The 19,599-nt window shown below is 40.5% G+C and overlaps 1 protein-coding gene and 1 long non-coding RNA gene across 4 annotated transcripts; one reads left to right on the forward strand and one right to left on the reverse strand.

Moving 5' to 3' along the window:
• The first annotated feature begins 494 nt into the window (after positions 1 to 494).
• On the forward strand, positions 495 to 12,734 carry LOC138349866 (beta-galactoside alpha-2,6-sialyltransferase 1-like). 3 transcript variants are annotated; one of them, XM_069333398.1, is made up of 8 exons: positions 495 to 934; positions 3,937 to 4,129; positions 5,629 to 5,867; positions 7,108 to 7,357; positions 7,469 to 7,585; positions 7,971 to 8,170; positions 8,447 to 8,621; positions 11,920 to 12,734. In XM_069333398.1, exons 2-8 carry the CDS (start codon positions 3,967 to 3,969, stop codon positions 12,180 to 12,182), a joined length of 1,407 nt encoding a protein of 468 aa, XP_069189499.1. In that variant the 5' UTR covers positions 495 to 934; positions 3,937 to 3,966; the 3' UTR covers positions 12,183 to 12,734. The 3 variants fall into 3 exon arrangements, with proteins under 3 accessions (XP_069189499.1, XP_069189501.1, XP_069189500.1); XM_069333399.1 differs by lacking the exon at positions 495 to 934 and adding an exon at positions 3,410 to 3,634; XM_069333400.1 differs by lacking the exon at positions 7,469 to 7,585 and having other exon boundaries at positions 500 to 934.
• LOC123764991 (uncharacterized) lies at positions 9,660 to 16,929 on the reverse strand. The gene is made up of 3 exons (XR_006773663.2): positions 16,769 to 16,929; positions 14,499 to 14,587; positions 9,660 to 11,026 (listed from the first exon to the last, which is right to left on the reverse strand). It is a non-coding gene; the product is annotated as an uncharacterized lncRNA (long non-coding RNA).
• Positions 16,930 to 19,599: the final 2,670 nt, after the last annotated feature.

The raw sequence follows: 19,599 nt of genomic DNA on the forward strand, positions 1-19,599 counted from the left end.
CCTTTTGAGCCATTACCAGTATCAAGAGCTGATATTGGAGATCTGTGGGGGTGCGACTGCACCCTGCGTGACGGGAGATGTCTCTCGTGACGTCTGCCTTCTGTAATCTTCCCTAATATTGTAAAAGTCTGTCCCCATTCTTTCAGATGCCCAAGTTTCTGATTAATGGAATCTTCGGAGGATTACTTTTATGGTTTATTACTAAAAACTCAAGCTTAATTGTCTAAATAGACTTCTCCCTGAATCTGGTTTATCTAGTATTTCAAGAGTTCAAGTGGAGGGTTTTCCCCTATTTTCTTATCATAAGGACTTGAGCATTTACGTCGTTACCCTACTCGCTACGCATGGATGAGTAGCGAGTAGGGTAAGTGATCTCACTGAAATCAACAATTTTAGACCATTATATATCATCCCCAACTTCTCCAGAGGAGAGCATGTGGAGCACCCAGAGGAGAGCATGTGGCATGGGCGCGGGCCGTGCGCCAGCAGCCCGTCGTCGACTGGAGGCCAGTAGTATGGAAGACCCGAGCCGGCTGGAGCTAGGCAGCTGCCGCGCCCTTCACCTTCTGTCTGGTACTGTCACTGCAAGCACCTCCATTGTGACCAACAAAATTGTGCATAATCACGCCTTTGAACCTCAAAACCTGACTTTCACAAAAAAGAGATGTATATATATTTAATGATTTCATAAAATAATTGCACCCAAGCGAGTGTACGGACAGAGAAGAGCCGGCCGAGTGGTGTGTGCTGCGAGCCACAATGATGGTAATCTATGAGCTCCTGCAGGCGTGACATGGAGCTGTGGGCTCACATGATGGCTATATAGGTACTGCAGGAGTGTGGAGCAGGTGGAGGTGTGGTCGAAGCCCGCCACAGCTGTCACTCTGGATCAATACTACCAGCCTCTCTTGTCTCGCCTCACAGCCGCATCGCCGTACGTACATATGTGTGTTGTGTTGTCAGCTGCTGCACGTGTTCCTGTAGCCAGGTGTTGAAGGGGGAAGCCAGGTGATGATGTACGTGTTGTCGGGGACGTGATGCACGTGTTGACATGGACATGGTGTACGTGATGCAGGTGTTGACATGGATATGGTGTACGTGATGCAGGTGTTGACATGGACATGGTGTACGTGATGCAGGTGTTGACATGGATATGCTGTACGTGATGCAGGTGTTGACATGAATATGGTGTACGTGATGCAGGTGTTGACATGGATATGGTGTACGTGTTGACGGGGAAGTAATGCAGGTGTTGACATGGACATGGTGTACGTGTTGACAGGGACGTGATGTAGGTATTGACGAGGAAGGGATGAAGGTATTGACTGGGAAATAATTCAGGTGTTGAACGTGATGCATGTGTTGACGGGGATGTAATAACGGGGAAGTAGTGCCTGTGTTGATGGGGGAAGAGAAGGGAATAAGTGATGGGGAAATTATACAGGTGTCGACGAGGAAGTGATACAGATGTAACTGGAAAGTAATGCATATGTTGACGGGAAAGTGATGTTAAATGGGAAGTAATGTATGTGTTGATTGGGGAAGTGATGCAGGTGTTGACGAGGACAGGTGTTAACGTATCTAATCATGCAGGGTTTAATAAAAAAAACCTGAAGGATCTTTTCTTAAAACCCAACCAGACTGGGTAAAGTTTTTATCTATTTAACCAATAATTATAAAAATCTAAGTTTATATTTAAATAGAAACAATTAAGTTGGCCCGCTTTTAAACCTGCCTGTTTTTTTTTTCATTTGAAGAATCCGGCCCCCACTACTACCTTGTTCTAATGTTAAAGTTTAATATACACTGTGTGGGTTTAATGTACCTATAGTGAAGGTTTAATAATTTAGTCTATCAAAATAAAACATTACCTAATTTCATCCTCATAATTTCCTACCTTGTGCTTCAAACTCACACTGTATCTTGTACTACCCACTTCCCCAATATTAGTACTTAAGACTGGATCCTTACCAGTGTAATCACCTCTGTCATCATATATTGTAGTTATCTGTTGATATAAAAACCTTGCTACAATGTACCCGTTTATCTTTTCTGGTATGTTAGGTTAAGGACCTGCCCGAAACGTTATGCGCATTAGTGGCTTTGCATAAATGTAAAAATACCAATTCTATGTACTCTCACTAACCCATTGTGCCTTCTTACAAATCAATTATTATTATTATTATTATTATTATTATTATTATTATTATTATTATTGTTGATTTAGGGGCGACGAAGATCGTGGGATCGGAAGCGCCCCGGCGTACCCGTGATCGGTTAATCGTTAAGCTCGGAAACGTAGAAACGCCAAGCCTAATCGCGAAACGAGTGGCGCCAATCACTGGAAACTATTATGCCTTGCGACAAGGCAACGCAAACGGGTAGATGAATGGGGAGCCCCAGGGAGGCCCTCAGAGTGACAAGCACCAGCCCCGCCCCACACAGAGAACACTGGGTAGCAAAACCAAAACTCGGCCCCCAACTAAAACGCAATATTATTATTATTATTATTATTATAATGTATTAGAACAGCCTATGTTTACCTCTGGCGAGCATTAATGTCTGGGTGGGCGATGCTCCTCCGCTCTTCAACTCGTTCTCTCAATTTCCACGCCGTAAAAAAATGCAATGGTTTAATTATTCTTTTCGGGGACAGGCAGTCTGTGTGTATATACACGTTAGACTTATATAGACGTCCCCCACCCCCAAGGGCGATCTACTGACCCTCCACAGGATGCAACCCCACAACAAATTACTAAGTCCTGGGTACCTATTTACTGCTAGGTGAACAGAGAGAGGCTTTGGGGTGATAGAAAACGTGCCAAACCATTTCTGTCCTACCCAGGATTCGAACCCGGAATTCACGATTGGGAGTCGAGAACGAACGCGACTGTACTACAGACCAAACACGTTAAAACCTAGGCTACCCACCAGCCCCAACAGCTCAGCTCCTGTGCCAGGTAAGCCCACAACGGGCTCACCATAGCCCGTGCTACTTGGAACTTTTAGTTCCGAGTAGCTGAATCTAAAACAACAACAACAACCAGCCCCTATCAAAGTCGATACTCATTAGTCGTAGGAAGCGTCAATATTGCAGTATTTTTAATTTCGCTAAACCGCCGCAATTTTTACGTCGGAGTCGATTGCGTAAAAATCGTAGTGCGTTCAGTAAGCTGACAGGTTGCACTCCTGCCCCCAGCAAGAATGATATATGTTTGGCGGATCGTATTCCGATCCGTAAAATGACGTTGAATAAACTAAAACGTTCCTGGCCTAAGGTCTTAATTAAAACATTGCACAATAATATGTAAGTTTGGGAAATGTGTACATGTTTTAGTGGAAGGAGAAAAACAAATAATTACATTGAAGGATATGTTGTAACTACTACATAGTTATTGGGACGGGTTATTGTTGTAACTACTACATTATTATTGGGAAGGTCGTCACCACTCAGTAGTGTTGTAGGGATCCATCAGGTGACATGGTTTGGGAGGTGTCTAGGAAAACTCACAGCAACAGTTTTAGAGTCAAGATAATTTGTCTGTCTTTGTGTGGATGTATAATACTTGAAGAATAATATGCGCCTTTGAATGTGATAAGAACTTCATTCACATGAACACTTGACAATGACGGGGTGAGAATAGCTTGAGCTACCTCATCCCTTTGTGTGTATTTGTACCTCAATAAACTTACTTGAATTTGAAATTGACAATTGATGTGCAATTACTTGACGTATATTCATCTCTACTTTTTAAACTACAACTAATTTGATTCCAGATTATTAAAAGTGAAAATTTCTGCCCTTTTACATGATATAAGACTCGTCGACAAGCTTACGACAATAACCGATAAACAGTTGTTTTAAAATGCCTCGACGTCACTATTGTAACGTCACACACACCTGATATTGGCGTGACCGCGTGGCATATTCTGCAGGTCTTCAGTACTACTGTAGTGTGGACGAGGATGCGGGTGGTGAGCCTGGGCGTGTGGGTGTTCGTCAACCTGGTGTTCCTGGGGATGAGCGCCTACCTCTACCTGCTGTGGGTGCAGTATTGGCGCTACGTCGACGCCAATACTTTCCAGCCCCTCGTCACCAACTACACCTCCGCCACGGCTCTACATAACAGTGAGTCCCACTTTATCCGAGATTTTCACTATTTTTGGGGGGAGGGGTGCCAGAATGTCTGTCTGATTGTCTATCTGTCCAAGGTTGGAGTTCTGAACATGCAGGGGAAATGATCAGGGATACGGGACAGCCACAGTCTTATTGGGATCGGCCTAAGTTAAATACTTTATTATTAATATTTATAGACCCCCCCCCCCCCGGTGAGATTTTCATGGCGTCCAGTGTGAAATATTTGGTATGTTTCTCGCAGTGATTTCAGTGCTTCGTAACAATACATTTTCTGCGAGACCTATGGAGTTGTTTCAGCGCTTCTTAATAAATTGTCTAGGAGGACGAGAGAAGGGACGAAGGGGGAAAGGAGCCACGTGAACAACACAAATGCGCATTTGTGTTGCTCACGTGGCCCCACAAAGTGAGGTGATTTTTTTTTTTTTTTTTTTTTGAGATATATACAAGAGTTGTTACATTCTTGTACAGCCACTAGTACGCGTAGCGTTTCGGGCAAGTCCTTAATCCTATGGTCCCTGGAATACGATCCCCTGCCGCGAAGAATCGTTTTTTCATCCAAGTACACATTTTACTGTTGCGTTAAACAGAGGCTTACAGTTAAGGAATTGCGCCCAGTAAATCCTCCCCGGCCAGGATACGAACCCATGACATAGCGCTCGCGGAACGCCAGGCGAGTGTCTTACCACTACACCACGGAGACTAATTTTTCGATGATTCGATAATAAAGATTCGATGAAATATCTATGCCCGTATGGTTAAGGTACTAGGTACGCCAAGGTGCATAGCGCTCCTGGCTATCTGGGTTCGAATCCTTCTGGGGTAGGGTGTGAGTTTTTAGTTGCATATATGCCTGGGGACCATTCAGGCTTGTTCGCATATATTTTTTAAAGAGCGCTGTTTGTCGACATAATTGTATTTGTGCTGCTTTTTCAGCTATGTTTTCATTTCTTGTTTTTCATTCTACTCTTTATGCTCAATTAGTATTAAGCTTGTCATTTAAGTTTTTCATGCCCGAAACGCTTTGCGTAATAGTGGCTTTAGGCATTGTATGTACTAGCTCTACCTATAAGTCAACCAATCTTTGTAAAAATTTCTTGTATGTATGTACCTTACCTAAATAAACATATATATATATATATATATATATATATATATATATATATATATATATATATATATATATATATATATATATATATATATATATATATATATATTATAAGTACTATATTTTATTTCACCTTTGTTACAACAAAAAAGGAGTTACATATAAGGTACAAAGAAGATTATAGTAAGTTGTCGAGTTCCTCCAGCTCCTCAGATGGCGGCTCCGGGCATTGAGTCCCTGCGCCTTCTTTTACCAACTTCGAGGTAAACTCCGGAGCTGGAGTTTAAAATATGTATAATAGGTCAAGTATTTTACTGGGGTAGATGTAGATGGGGTAGGTAACTTCCTCTTGCATCTACTCTCTCTCTCTTTCCCAATGTAGAAGTACGAGAAATCGAGGTCCGAGCTGGGAAACCGAGATTCTACTCCCGGCGCCAGGAGGCGGGACCGCCGCCACCGCCGCCGCCCTCGCCCCCACGCTCGCCCACCCACGCCCCCAACATCACCACCACCACGCCCATGACCAGGGAGCAGCTCCTGAAGGCCATTGATAGGCATAAAATGGATGTCATGGTCCGACTACGTAAAGAACAGATGCGGGAGGGGAATATTCTCATCAAGGTGAGAGAGCACAGATGTATGTAACAGAGTGCATATATGTGTAGTATTTTGCACGTGTGTTACACGTTGTATGTGTTACACAGTACATGTATGTAACAAGGGAGCTTGTGTGTAACAGAGTGCGTGTGTGTGTTACAGAGCACATGTGTGTAATAAAGCTTAGGGGTAACAGAGTTCATTTGTGTAGCAAGAGAGCATGTGTTTAGCAGTGCATGCGTGTTAGACAGTGTATGTGTGGGTAGAGAGTGTATGTTTGGTAAAGTGTGTATGTGTGGTAGAGTGTATGTGTGGTAGAAGGTGTATGAGTAGTAAAGAGTGTATGTGTGGTAGAGTGTATGTATGGTAGAGAGTGTATGTGTAGAAGATGGTGTATATATGGTAGAGAGTGTATGCGGCGTAGAGAGTATGTGTGTGTACAGAGTGTGTGTGCGGAAGAGAGTGTGTTGTAGAGAGTGTATGTGCAGATGAAAGTGGATTATATATATATATATATATATATATATATATATATATATATATATATATATATATATATATATATATATATATATATATATATATATAATGTCGTACCTAGTAGCCAGAACGCTCTTCTCAGCCTACTATGCAAGGCCCAATTTGCCTAATAAGCCAAGTTTTCATGAAATAATGTTTTTTCGACTACCTAACCTACCTAACCTAACCTAACTTTTTCCGCTACCTAACCTAACCTATAAAGATAGGTTAGGTTAGGTTAGGTAGGGTTGGTTAGGTTCGGTCATATATCTACGTTAATTTTAACTCCAATAAAAAAAAATTGACCTCAAACATAATGAAATGGGTACATTATCATTTCATAAGAAAAAAATTAGAAAAAATATATTAATTCAGGGAAACTTGGCTTATTAGGCAAATCGGGCCTTGCATATTAGGCTGAGAAGTGCGTTCTGGCTACTAGGTACGACATATATATATATATATATATATATATATATATATATATATATATATATATATATATATATATATATATATATATATATACACAATATAATGTATGACTCAACAGATGTCAATATAATATATGAGAGACACTCAACATAATATATGCTAATAACTAACTCAGTGTATTGTATGACACAGCCACTAAAAATAATGTATGCCACATCCACTCTCAATGTATTGTATGACCGGCTCTCTAAATATAACGTAATAAACATATATTAACACCTGCATTAATATGCATAAAATACATAAACAGCATAAGAACAAGTATGGCGTTAACTACAAGGGGCCCAGAATCCGGGGAAACCCATCCAAGGAGCAGATGCTGTGTGCCTTCCGCGGCGCCTCCTTCAGGTCCCTGCGGGATGGGGACGAGCCCTTCACCTCGCAGGGGGTGGCCAAGCACTTCCCCAGCACGGGGCTGCTGGAGGGCCGCTATTTCAACACGTGCGCCGTCGTCACCAACGCCGGCGCCATCAAGGGAGCCCAGCTGGGCAACTTTATAGGTCAGTCTAACACAGATACTGATTAGTTAATAATAGTCATAATTTATTCATAAGAAAGTACAATGGGTTGGTGAGATTACACAAGATTGATATTTGAATATTCTTGCAAAGCCACTACCATCTTCGCACAATGTGGCGTGTCAGAGGGAGTGTCAGCACAGCAGTGGACACGTCTTGCTTATGCACTTGGCCTCAAGCGACAGGCGCCTGTGAGACCTATGAATATAGGTAAGTAGGTATTGTTGAATTCAGGCTTGGAGCTATGTACTGGAACTGGGACGACTGTTCAGTGCACTAAATGTACATGAATTTATCTGAGGGTCATAAACTCTAGTGGCCTATATATATATATATATATATATATATATATATATATATATATATATATATATATATATATATATATATATATATATATATATATATATATATATATATAATGTGTGTGTGTGTGAGAAAGATAAGAAATGTCTGATCTCCATATATGCCTAATCATAATAATAATTTAATTATATATCTATAATCGTGGACTGTATTTTTCGTATTTAAACGGTGCCTTTAAGTAAAAAATAGTTGTTACTAATGAGTGTTATTATTGGCCGCTGTTGGCCAGACTCTCACGACGCCGTCATTCGCTTCAACCACGCTCCAACTGAGGGCTTCCAGCACGACGTAGGGTCGAGGACAACCTTGAGAATCGTCAACTCTCAGGTGGTGACCAAGCCCATGTTTGACTTCTGGGGTTCCCCGCTGTACTCTGGCACGGCGCTACTGGTCTGGGACCCAAGCAATTATAATGCTTCTCTGGAGGAGGTGAGGGAGTTATCCTACTCCTAACACACCGTACACACACCCTTGTCTCACTCCCCCCCACACACACCCCTTGTCTCACTCCCCCACATCCCCCTCCTGTCCCCGTTGAGGCTACTAGGTAAGTGGTGGTCTTCGGGTAAAAATAATTTGTAGCCACCTTATATTGGTCGATTCTAAACAATACCTGCATCCATTTTAAACATTATTCTATCTATATTTGTCTTATTTCCTTATTTATGGTATCAGTGTAAATTGAGTGTACTTAACTTCCGGCAGTGGTACACGGCTCCGGATTTCGACTTCTTCCCAGTGTACTTCCGTCGAAGGCTCATGCTGCCGCAGGAAGATATGCACCTGCTACACCCGGCCTCCCTCTGGCGGGTGTGGGACGTCATCCAGCGCCACACCAACACCCATGTCCTCCCCAACCCGCCCTCCTCGGGCTTCCTCGGTGAGTGCTTCCACCCAGCTTACCTTGGTGAGTGTCTTCACCTCTATGAGTGCTTCCATCCGGCCTTCCTTGGTGAGTGTCTTCTCCCGGCATACCTCGGTGAGTGCTTCCACCCGGCCTCCCTCAGCACCCGTTTTTTTGTTTTGTTTAGAGAATGCCTACGGTCCTAACCCTCACTTCTCTAAGTGTCACACATACATGTATGTATTCACACATTCCCCGCAGTGTGAATCAGCGTTCAATTGTACGAGTGATCATACTCTTACAATTAGCTTTCTCCATTTCAATGTGATATTTAATATATTTCCAAATTATCTAAACAAAAAAAATAATGTTTATCACAAATGTTGCATCTATTAATATTACCAATATTTGTTGGAATACCTTAGTTATTTAGTGATATATAGCGGAGGTCTTATTATGCATAATATATTAATAACATTTAAAATTGTGTTAATACGATTTCTATCCATGACTTTATTCATAAGATGACAAAACAGCCTCATTACTAATGTGTTACTTCTTAATAAACAAACTCTTGGATTCCTACAGTCAAGACTTTCTGTGCTTGACAAAAAAAAATAGTAGCCAAAAATGAGGGATGAAGGCCTGAATGATGGTTGGAGGAGTTAGTTACCTAACGTGATTTTGAAAGCAGTAGCCTAGCATGATCGTTATAAGTATTAGACTAGCACCCAATCATGATGGTTGGAGGTGTTAGCAGTATAGCGTGTTAGTTTAAGGATGTAGCCTAGCTAGTGCTGTGACAGCACTAGGTTACATCCTTCAACCATCATGCTAATATACTGTCTTAAATCATCGTGCAGAGTTGCTACCATGAATTATCATGCTAGGCTGCTATCTTAAATCACCACTGTTGTCTAGCATAACACCAACGCTCTTAAGTCATTTACCTTTACATTAGTCATTAAACAGTTTCTCAAAATTGGATAATTTCCGTTTCAGCCTACAAAATATGGGCCAGACAAAACATTTTGGAAGGTATGGTCCTGAATTTTCTAAATAACAAAATAGGCCTATATTTATATTACTTTAATATAAATTAGCTATATAATTGCAATTATCATGTGCTCAGTGCAACTTTAAATCAGATAATTAATATCGATACATATATATGTATATATTTCTATATAACTCGTGTCTTAATCAGAATGTTACATAATTAAGTAATGTTAGCTTACACATTTCTTTGTAATTTTTAGTCCTTTCATTCTCAGTTTCTTACCTTATTTATTTATTTATTTATTTATATATAAATAAATATAAATAACCCCCAATGTACCAAGAAGGTACATTGGGGGTTAACTAAATTTTAGATAAATTAACAGTGAACTTGATAAAAAATGTTTACAGGTACTTTACAGCTCTTCTTTACAGGTACAGGTAATTTTAAGTAGAATAATTACAGTAAAATTGACAAAAAAAAATTTACAGGTACATTGGACAAATTTTGACAAAAGCAGATTAGAATAATACACAATACTAACAATACACAATAAAGAAACAAGGATTACTAGGTACATGAGGATAACATTTCAGGGTTATACATTGGTTCACTGAAGCACAATATGAGGATCATTGCAGTAGAATATGCACTCACTACAACAACCATGATATCAGATGATATCTAAGATTACAATGGTAAAGTAATATGGCTTAGGTACAAATATTGGGGGATTGAGTAGCACTAGATACAGTGTGAAGATAAAGCACTTGGTAGAAAACTATGAAGATGAAATTAGGTACTTTTTGGTTTTATTTTTGAATAAGGCAAAAGTTGGACAGCTTTTCAAATCATTAGGGAGTGAGTTCCATAGACTAGGTCCCTTAATTTGCATAGAGTGTTTACATAGATTAAGTTTGACTCTGGGGATATCAAAGAGATATTTATGTCTGGTGTGGTGGACATGTGTTCTATTACATCTGTCCAGGAAGAGTTTCAGAACAGGATTTGCACTTAAAAAAAGGGTTTCATAAACGTAATTTACACAAGAGAATGTATCTAATTCGTATCTCAATCCTCAGCAACCAACACTTCCAGTAACATTAATCAGAAAATATGCCCCAAAAGAAATGGAGGGAAGGTTTCATCTGGTAACATTAATATTTATATATGGATTAATTAGTCTAAATAATTCCCAAATAAACATTCATTCAGTTAAATATCCATAGTCGCCATGAAGTGCAAATTAGCCGAGTAAGCATGAGAACTTGAGGCGACAGCGGCCGCGGACTAGGGTGTAACATCGCTGTCTGCAGGGAATCATTATCACTGAGGAAATGGCCCTGGGGACCTCGGTGGCACCGCAGGAGAACAGGGTCCGGCAGCGGCCTGTGGAGTCCATCCGCTGACACTCCCCTGAACACACCGCCGTACCGCTCACCTGCAAGCAACCAATCAATCAATCACCTGAACGCACTTCCATGTCGCTCACCTTAATTATATGTATATATATATATATATTTACCTGAGGGGCAACAAAATAAATTAATTGATACTTTACAAGGAGACAATGTGAAACTCCGAAGATACTTTATAAGATAAAGACAATAAAGGATGGTGTTTAAGCTTAGGTAGATATTGGCATCCTCAGTCATATTTAACACTTTTTGAATATCCAACGACACTGATGGTGCTGCATAGTCTCCCCAATTTGGTACCTTCTTTTGATAATTACTTACTTTGAGCTTAGAGCTTATCTACCAGAGAAGGCGGAGAGAACCAGACCTCACCATGCTGGACAAAGAGATAGATAAAAGGAGAATGATCACAACATTTAAGGCTCTTGAAGACAAAATGGACAAAGGTTAAATGTTTAGCATGAACATATGTTGAACAAGAGGGCATGGTTGCAAAATCGAAATTTGTTTGAGCCACTGAAATATAAACAAAATATTTCTGAAAGCTAACTTTAAGAATAAATGGACTGAGCTAAAAGGGAAGGCAGTCGAGGCTAGCTCCACACAGTTTCGACTGCAGGTATGATAAAAGCAATAGGTGAGCGAAAGGCCGGGCCCAGAAGCTGTTGAAATGCATATAGTTACATACACACACACACACACACAAGCTTATGTATATACACAACACTACTCATGTTCCAGCAGTTTACCAAGCTCACATTTGTTAATATCTAGATGTTGTCGGTAAAACATTTTGTATTTTAACATGTGTTCAATAAATATATATTTTAGAAGACTTGTAATGCATAACTATAAATGTGGGAACCAAGGTTTCTTGGTTTACCCAGAGATAATGTAACTGATGTGTTTATGACAGGTATAGTGCTGATGCTGGCCCACTGTGAGACGGTGAGTGTGGTGGAGTTCGTTCCGTCACTCAGACAGACAGAAAAGTGCCACTACTGGGACGCCTTCAACAACCCCATGTGTACCTTTGGTGGCTGGCATCCGCTGGCCACCGAAAAGCTTCTGGCTTTCGCCCTCAATGAGGCCACTGATGAAGAAACTTTCGGCAAAGGCTACATCAGGATACCCGGCTTCAGGTCCCTTACATGTTCCTCTCAAGACCCGCCTAGATAAGTAAGCCATAAAGTTGTCACACAAGACATAAAGAGAGCGACAGCTGTGGTAAAACATTCATGATTTCTACACCAGCCGGAATTTGTCTCCGTCAATAAGGAATAAGGAACATTTACATCATGGTCTTCAGGGGACTTACTGCAACAGCAGCATCTCCCGTTACTACCAGAGCCTTCTTCAGACTCACTTGATTATCATAACCTTCAAAAAAAACAATTATATTAAATCGTTCCTCATTAACATCTAGACCATTTGTCATTGTTGGTGGTTTGCAAGTGCCTATATGCTATTGCTTGTATTAATTGTACAGAATATTTCCTATGGATAGTCATGCACTGATGAAAAGATAATTATTATCATCCATCAACATTATAAATAATATCTGCCTTAACATGAAAAGTGTAATTGCTCGTTTTTACCATTGCTGTACATGGACATGTGCTATATACATTAATCTTATTATACAGTATTATATATATATTAAATATACTTGTTAATAAATATTGTTAATTGATATAAACGTCTCCATTATCCAATAAAAATGACTATTTATTTGCGAGGTTTGATATCCGGCACATTAATCATTATTACATTTACATTTCTCCACTTCAATTTAATATTTTAATGTGCAGATGTTTAATATATTTTCAAATTGTCTAAAAAAAGAAACATTTTATATTTATCACTAATTTTGCGTCTATTAACATTACCAATATTTATGGAATGCCTTAGTTACTTAGTGATATATAGTGCAAGTCTTTTTCAAAATATGTTAGTGACATTTATTTAAAATTGTGTTAATTAAATTAATGCGACTACTTTCCATGACTTAATTCATAAGATGACAAAAAGCCTCATTACTAATGTGTTACTTCTTAATAAACAAACTCTTGGATTTCTAGTCAGACTGTTTCTGTAATTGACAGGTCAAAGTTTATAGCCTAACATGATAGCTGAATGATAATTTAAAGTTGCAGCTTAAGATGGTATGTGAAAAATTTAGCCAGCAAGATATTGAACAATGTTTTCGCTGATCATGCCAAAAATTTCAACCAATTCTATCATACTTTGCCTGCAATTAACTAATACAGGACTGCCAGGTTGACTGCTTAGTGTACCAGAGGTAGGAGCCAACTGGTTGACGGGGAAGTTAAGTATGGAGATATTTATGTATTTATGTGGGGGGGGGGGGTTGCAGGTTATTTGATTCCTAGTGACAGTGCACCCCACCCCACCTTAAACCTCTATATGGGAGATTGTCTGTTGTTGTTGTTTCAGATTTAGCTACTCAGAACGAAGTGTCCATGTAGCACGGGCTATGGTGAGCCCGTAAAAGGAGATTGTCAGCCTGTCTGTCTTTTTACAGGTTATTCATGCCCGTTCCACCTCTTGGGTGGCTTAATCTTCATCAATCAATCAATGTCTGTCTATCCAAAGTTGTAGGCCTCTGGAAAGAGGCTAGCTTTGGACTAGCCTCATACGGGTACGTATGGGGGTACGGGCCGGACACAGACTGGTCGGGGTAGATCTATTAAATGCTTTAAGAAATATTAGCATTAATAGACACCACCATACGATTTTCATGAAGTCGTGTGAAATATATGGGGTGATTCCTTTTAGTATTGAGGAATAAGGCTTTATAAGCGTAAAACGCACAAGATACTAGTGTTGCGTGAGTGAATGTTTAGCATGTATAGGCATATGAACTAGGGCTGTGAATTATCTGAAGGCAAAATTTTTATAGTTCTAATAGTTTATTTTTGCTGGGTGATGATGAGTTTTAGGTAGTTGGCCGTGGTTGAGTCCCATGCACAGATACCGTAAGTTGGACAGGAATACATTTGTAAGTAATATAGAGTGAGAAGAGCAGAATAGGAGGACGTAGTCTCATATTTTTAAAATATGCCAAACGTTTTTGAGACTTATGGGGAGAAAGCGCTAAGCCAGCATGACTTTTTGTTATAGCAATGGAACGATATATGAGGAAAATGAGATGGGTAAGGATGACTGATTAAGAGCTGGGATATAAAAATATACTTAAGAGCTGAGATATGACGACAGACTAAGAGCTGGGAATTGACGATAGACTAAGAGCTGGGATATGACGACAGACTACGAGCTAGGCTATGAGAACACTGAAAGTTATGCTATGAGGACGGCGTGAAGGAACAGACCCCAACCACTGGTACCATCAGGGTTCGTAAGCCTGCCCTAAAAGAAGCAAGGGCCTCTTTAGCTTCATGAGAAATACCTTACACCAAAGTTGAATACTTTTACAAGACATTAGCTTCTCAGTATATTTGAGCTTGTACTTACAGACTGGTGGAGGAGGAGAGCCGCCAGGGCCAGGATCATCAGTGTTCGCTGACTCATCATGGTGACCTTGTCCCGACGCTCACATACACCTGTATACACACACGTAAAAAAGATTTGTATATGTTATACATAACCTAAACAAGCAACACAACAATTGTCTTTACAATTAAGACAATAACATTGTCTGAGGTATAATGTTGTCGCATTTTAACTGTCTCATTCAAACTTGGAGAATATGCTGGGTACCTTTACTTCCGGAATTCATTAAATAAAACATTGAAATATTGGGAATACTTAAATCCCCTCAAATTGTTCACCCTGAAACATAGGCTAGAGAATTTACATATTATAGATATTTGGAAAATATTAGAACTGGTTCCAAATATTTGCCTAAATTTACCTGAGAGCTACCATCTTAATAGTGGCCTCGACGAGGACAGGACGCCGGTGGCTTGTCAAAGGTCCCCCATTTGTCCTACTAATGTTATTCAGCTGGATCTTGAATTAAAACAATGTTTCGGCAGTTATGACTTCGGCGGGCAGGCGGTACCATGGGTTCCATCTGAATTCTGTTATACATTGTGGCTTGTAAAGTTTGAAGCCTTTCCTCTTTGTATGAGTTAATCTGATTTTTTAAAGTGGTCTGGATTAATATCCTCCAATTTGTTCAGTATTTTAAATTTCGATATCAGCCCTGTCATGTCTAGTTTGCAGTGTTGTTAAAACTGTGGTCCTCAACTTCAACTAAATTGGCATGAGAGTCGACTTTGTTCTGGGATGATTTTTGTCGCTGTGTTGAACTTTCTCCAAATCAGATACAAGTCCTTCTGAAGATGAGGTCTCCATGCTTAGATACAATAATTCAAATGGTGGCCCATCGGAGACCTATACAGTTGAATGGAATGGGAAGAAGTACAAAGGAGTGATGTACCATGCTAGAGAACGCCAGTAATACATATAAATATAAATTTACGGCGTCCAGCGTTGAAGGTTGTCAAGGCAGATACTAAAGGAACCTAAAGGAACTATCATAACTCCCATTTGTTTAGCTTTACAATTTTCTCAGTCATTAATGGAGTTACAGTGTGAGATATCTAACAGTAGGTGCAAGATGGTTGGTGTCTGATCGTCGGGGACAGGAAGCCGTCAGGTTTTTCGAGGCCCCCCCCCCCCCCCCACTGGCTGACATCTGGCTTGTTTGACAACAGCTGTCTAACTACCAGGTACGCGTAAATGCTAGGTGAGCAAATAAAAGGAAACATTTCCCAAACATTTGTGTCCTGCCGCAGTAATTAAACTTGAAACATACGGACCCGGCCGCAGTAATTAAACCTGAGACATACGGACTGTCTGCGCTATAACCGCTGCGCCACGGGTGTCTCTGACAGCTGTTGTTAAGTCTGCTTTGATCGCTTCTGTCCTGCATATAACACAGTGTTGAATATTTATTTTTAAAACATTAAATATATTACGAGGCCCAGAGGAATCATCCATGCATGATTTCGATAGATTTACTGTATTTTGGGAAAAGCAGGCACTAAAACTTATCCAGGTCAGCAACAGTGGCCTTCGTCTAGAATAGATGCGGTCTAGGGAAGATGCTATCATCAGCGGCAGCGGCAGCAGCTTGTGAGTGAGGTATATTGAAGGCGACTAACAGGTTATCACCATCACTGATTGTCTTATACTCACAGATGTGACCAGTTCTAGGTCTTCATTAAGGATACAATAATCAACATGAGACCTTCTATCATCCCATGACAGAAAATTAAAAGTAATATTAAATTCATTGTATGTAGCAGAATTATGTAAAAATTTTTAGTGAATGCATTAAGTAAAGTTAAGTATGGGATGCATGATATATGTGTTCGCTCACAAGATAATAATTGAACTTGCCCTCCAGGGCAAAATTAAAACAAAATAGGATGAGTACGTGACACTGCCACGTCACAACCTACATATTTGTAACACATTTAGTTATAATCTTGGTTGAACTCAACAGGTGCGCAACCGCAACAAAAAACGCACTCGATGTAAAAATTTATAATATGTTTTCCATATAAATGAAATTGTAACTATTCACTGTACTAATGTAACTGTAGTGCATGGAAGCACCAAAATGTTTACTAAAACTCTATCAACATGAACCAGTCTTACTTGTAAGGCAGAAACATAACTTGGAGGACATGTTTCTGTCTGCACAGGCAAATAAATTTTTTTTATTTGCCTGTGAATGTCTTGCTTGTAAGACTATCTGAATTAATTCTAACCTGTAGTGGTGTCGTCTCCAGCTACTTAATTAAAAGGTTCTGTGATTCGCTGTAAGGTGATGTAAGTGCCGTATATGTGAAGGAGTGAGAGCCTGGCGAGGGGAGAAAGAGCTACTGAGCCCCTCAGGCATCCTACCAAGGCTACCCCCAGCGCCTGCCATGCATCACAACATGACCCAACTATATCTATCTTCCTCTGGTATAACAACAGCCTAGCCTGAATAATTGCATATACTTTATATAATTATAATTAAAGCTGTCTTGTGGATGGTTTAAGAATGAGTCTGTAAGTTATACTCAATGTTTGAGAGAAAGTTGGCAGTGGCCAAGGATCACTTGAGCACAGAGGAGCAATGTGGGGTGAGACTGACACATCTCTCTAGTACAAGATAAAGTTTACTTGACAACTGCCTCTTCTTATTTATACTCTATATTATACAATTTTATGTAAGTGATAAATACATATATTAACTGAAAGAAATGCCGACGCAATAATGCAACTGGCCGAGGTAACTATCCGTGATGTCAAAACGCGAAATTTGTTTCGTCTGCAATTACCCACGTACAGTGCAGTCACTGTTCAAACTGCAATCTTGCGCCACTTGCTCTCCGTCGAACTTATTCACTGTCTAATTTGAGACTGCTGGTTAAGGCCAATATGCGCCTTACACCTGCAACGTAATAAATCCTAAAGAGATAATCCTATCTAATCCTTGAGTTTCCTTGCTTCCTTTTTTTTAATGGTTGTGCGGGAGGATATAGTTCATTTATTATTCACCTCATACCCATCATGTGAGCTGTAGTGAAGAGGGTTACAGAGGCACATAATGAGCTCAGGGACTAAACCACACAATTTATTTAGCTAAGTAAGTTACAGTTTTAATTTAATAAGCTAATTACAAAATTAATTATATATAATTGTTGTGTTAACAATTATTGGGTACAAATTATATTAGTACCCAAAAACAGTCTTCAACTGAATCAACTTATTATATCTGTGGAGAGCTAGTGTCATAATTGATACGATTATCCTGCACACCGCCCCTCCATTCAGTGGGCAGCGGTGGATAGGTTATAATAACCCACATTTACTACATAAAGTTAGTAAACTGGGTATATATGATTCGTATTTCTAGTAACAGATCATTTTGAATAAAATATTTACATTTCTTGAACACCTGTTATATAGCTGTCTCTAAATTCACGTATCTTTTCACATTCCATCACATAGTGACAGAGGGTGTGCGAATAATTTTGCTGACACTTTACATTTGGTCAGGTCTACTTCAGCAGGTATATGAAAAATGCCAGAAATACTTATAGCCGAGTCTAAGCCGAACAGCAGTGACACCTAGCAGTCTGCTGATTTTATTGGATGAACCATAGAAGTGTGGCTCCTCTTGCATGATAATATGATGATAGATGGAACTAGTGTCGATTTCACTTTCCCTCAGATTTCTACAAGGTTTTGTTGAAGTTCTTGGTGGGTTATTGTTCTCAGACTGCTTATATGCAATCCAAGGTTATAATCAACTTCTTTGAAGGCTTAAGTTACTAACTGTAGATACAATTCTAGTGATCCTGTTCCTCATTACTGTGTCTTGCGTCTCATCCAGCCACCAAGCCTCATGTTTATGGATGAAAAACTTTACATACTACTCTCGTTTGATGTATAATAATAATTATATAATAAATTGTTATTAACTACAGTGTAGACACAATCATCAGTTTTAACGTACTGCGAATTCAGAATTTGTGTTTTATTGCTAACGCCCATAGAAATAAATCATAATATCCAATTTGCCTTTTTTCGAGCATTTATGCGTTGATTTTTTTGGTTTTAAATTCCTACTAATCATGACCCCAGCACACTCTCTCTCAAACTACTTAATTAAAAAAAAACTTAATTGATAATTCCCTTACCACTTCCACACATCACACAGCACCGCTCCTGCTAGCTACGGGCTCACCATAGCCCGTGCTACTTGGAACTGTTCTGACTAGCTGAATCTATAACAACAACAATACACCACTTCACTGGTACTGCCGAAGGTGCAAGTGTTGTGACAACGAGAGATGGCTCACAGGATGAGTATGGGGGTGCACAATAAAATGGTACTCACAGGCGTGCACAATAAAATGCTACTGACAGGAGCACAATAAACTAGCCGTCGTTGGTGGCAGCAATACACCTCAGGGTCGGGGCGGGATCTTGCTGTTCTTGGAGCCCCACCCTCTGGTCAGTGTGGCTCCCTCTGGTCAGTGTGGCTCCCTCTGGTCAGTGTAGCTCCCTCTGGTCAGTGTGGCTCCCTCTGGTCAGTGTAGTTCCCTCTGGTCAGTGTGGCTCCCTCTGGTCAGTGTAGCTCCCTCTGGTCAGTGTAGCTCCCTCTGGTCAGTGTAGCTCCCTCTGGTCAGTGTGGCTCCCTCTGGTCAGTGTAGCTCCCTCTGGTCAGTGTGGCTCCCTCTGGTCAGTGTAGCTCCCTCTGGTCAGTGTGGCTCCCTCTGGTCAGTGTAGCTCCCTCTGGTCAGTGTGGCTCCCTCTAGTCAGTGTGGCTCCCTCTGGTCAGTGTAGCTCCCTCTGGTCAGTGTGGCTCCCTCTGGTCAGTGTAGCTCCCTCTGGTCAGTGTGGCTCCCTCTGGTCAGTGTAGCTCCCTCTGGTCAGTGTGGCTCCCTCTGGTCAGTGTGGCTCCCTCTGGTCAGTGTAGCTCCCTCTGGTCAGTGTGGCTCCCTCTGGTCAGTGTAGCTCCCTCTGGTCAGTGTAGCTCCCTCTGGTCAGTGTGGCTCCCTCTGGTCAGTGTAGCTCCCTCTGGTCAGTGTAGCTCCCTCTGGTC

This window comes from Procambarus clarkii, chromosome 29 (genome assembly GCF_040958095.1).
Source record: "Procambarus clarkii isolate CNS0578487 chromosome 29, FALCON_Pclarkii_2.0, whole genome shotgun sequence".
NCBI classification, from domain to species: Eukaryota; Metazoa; Arthropoda; class Malacostraca; order Decapoda; family Cambaridae; genus Procambarus; species Procambarus clarkii.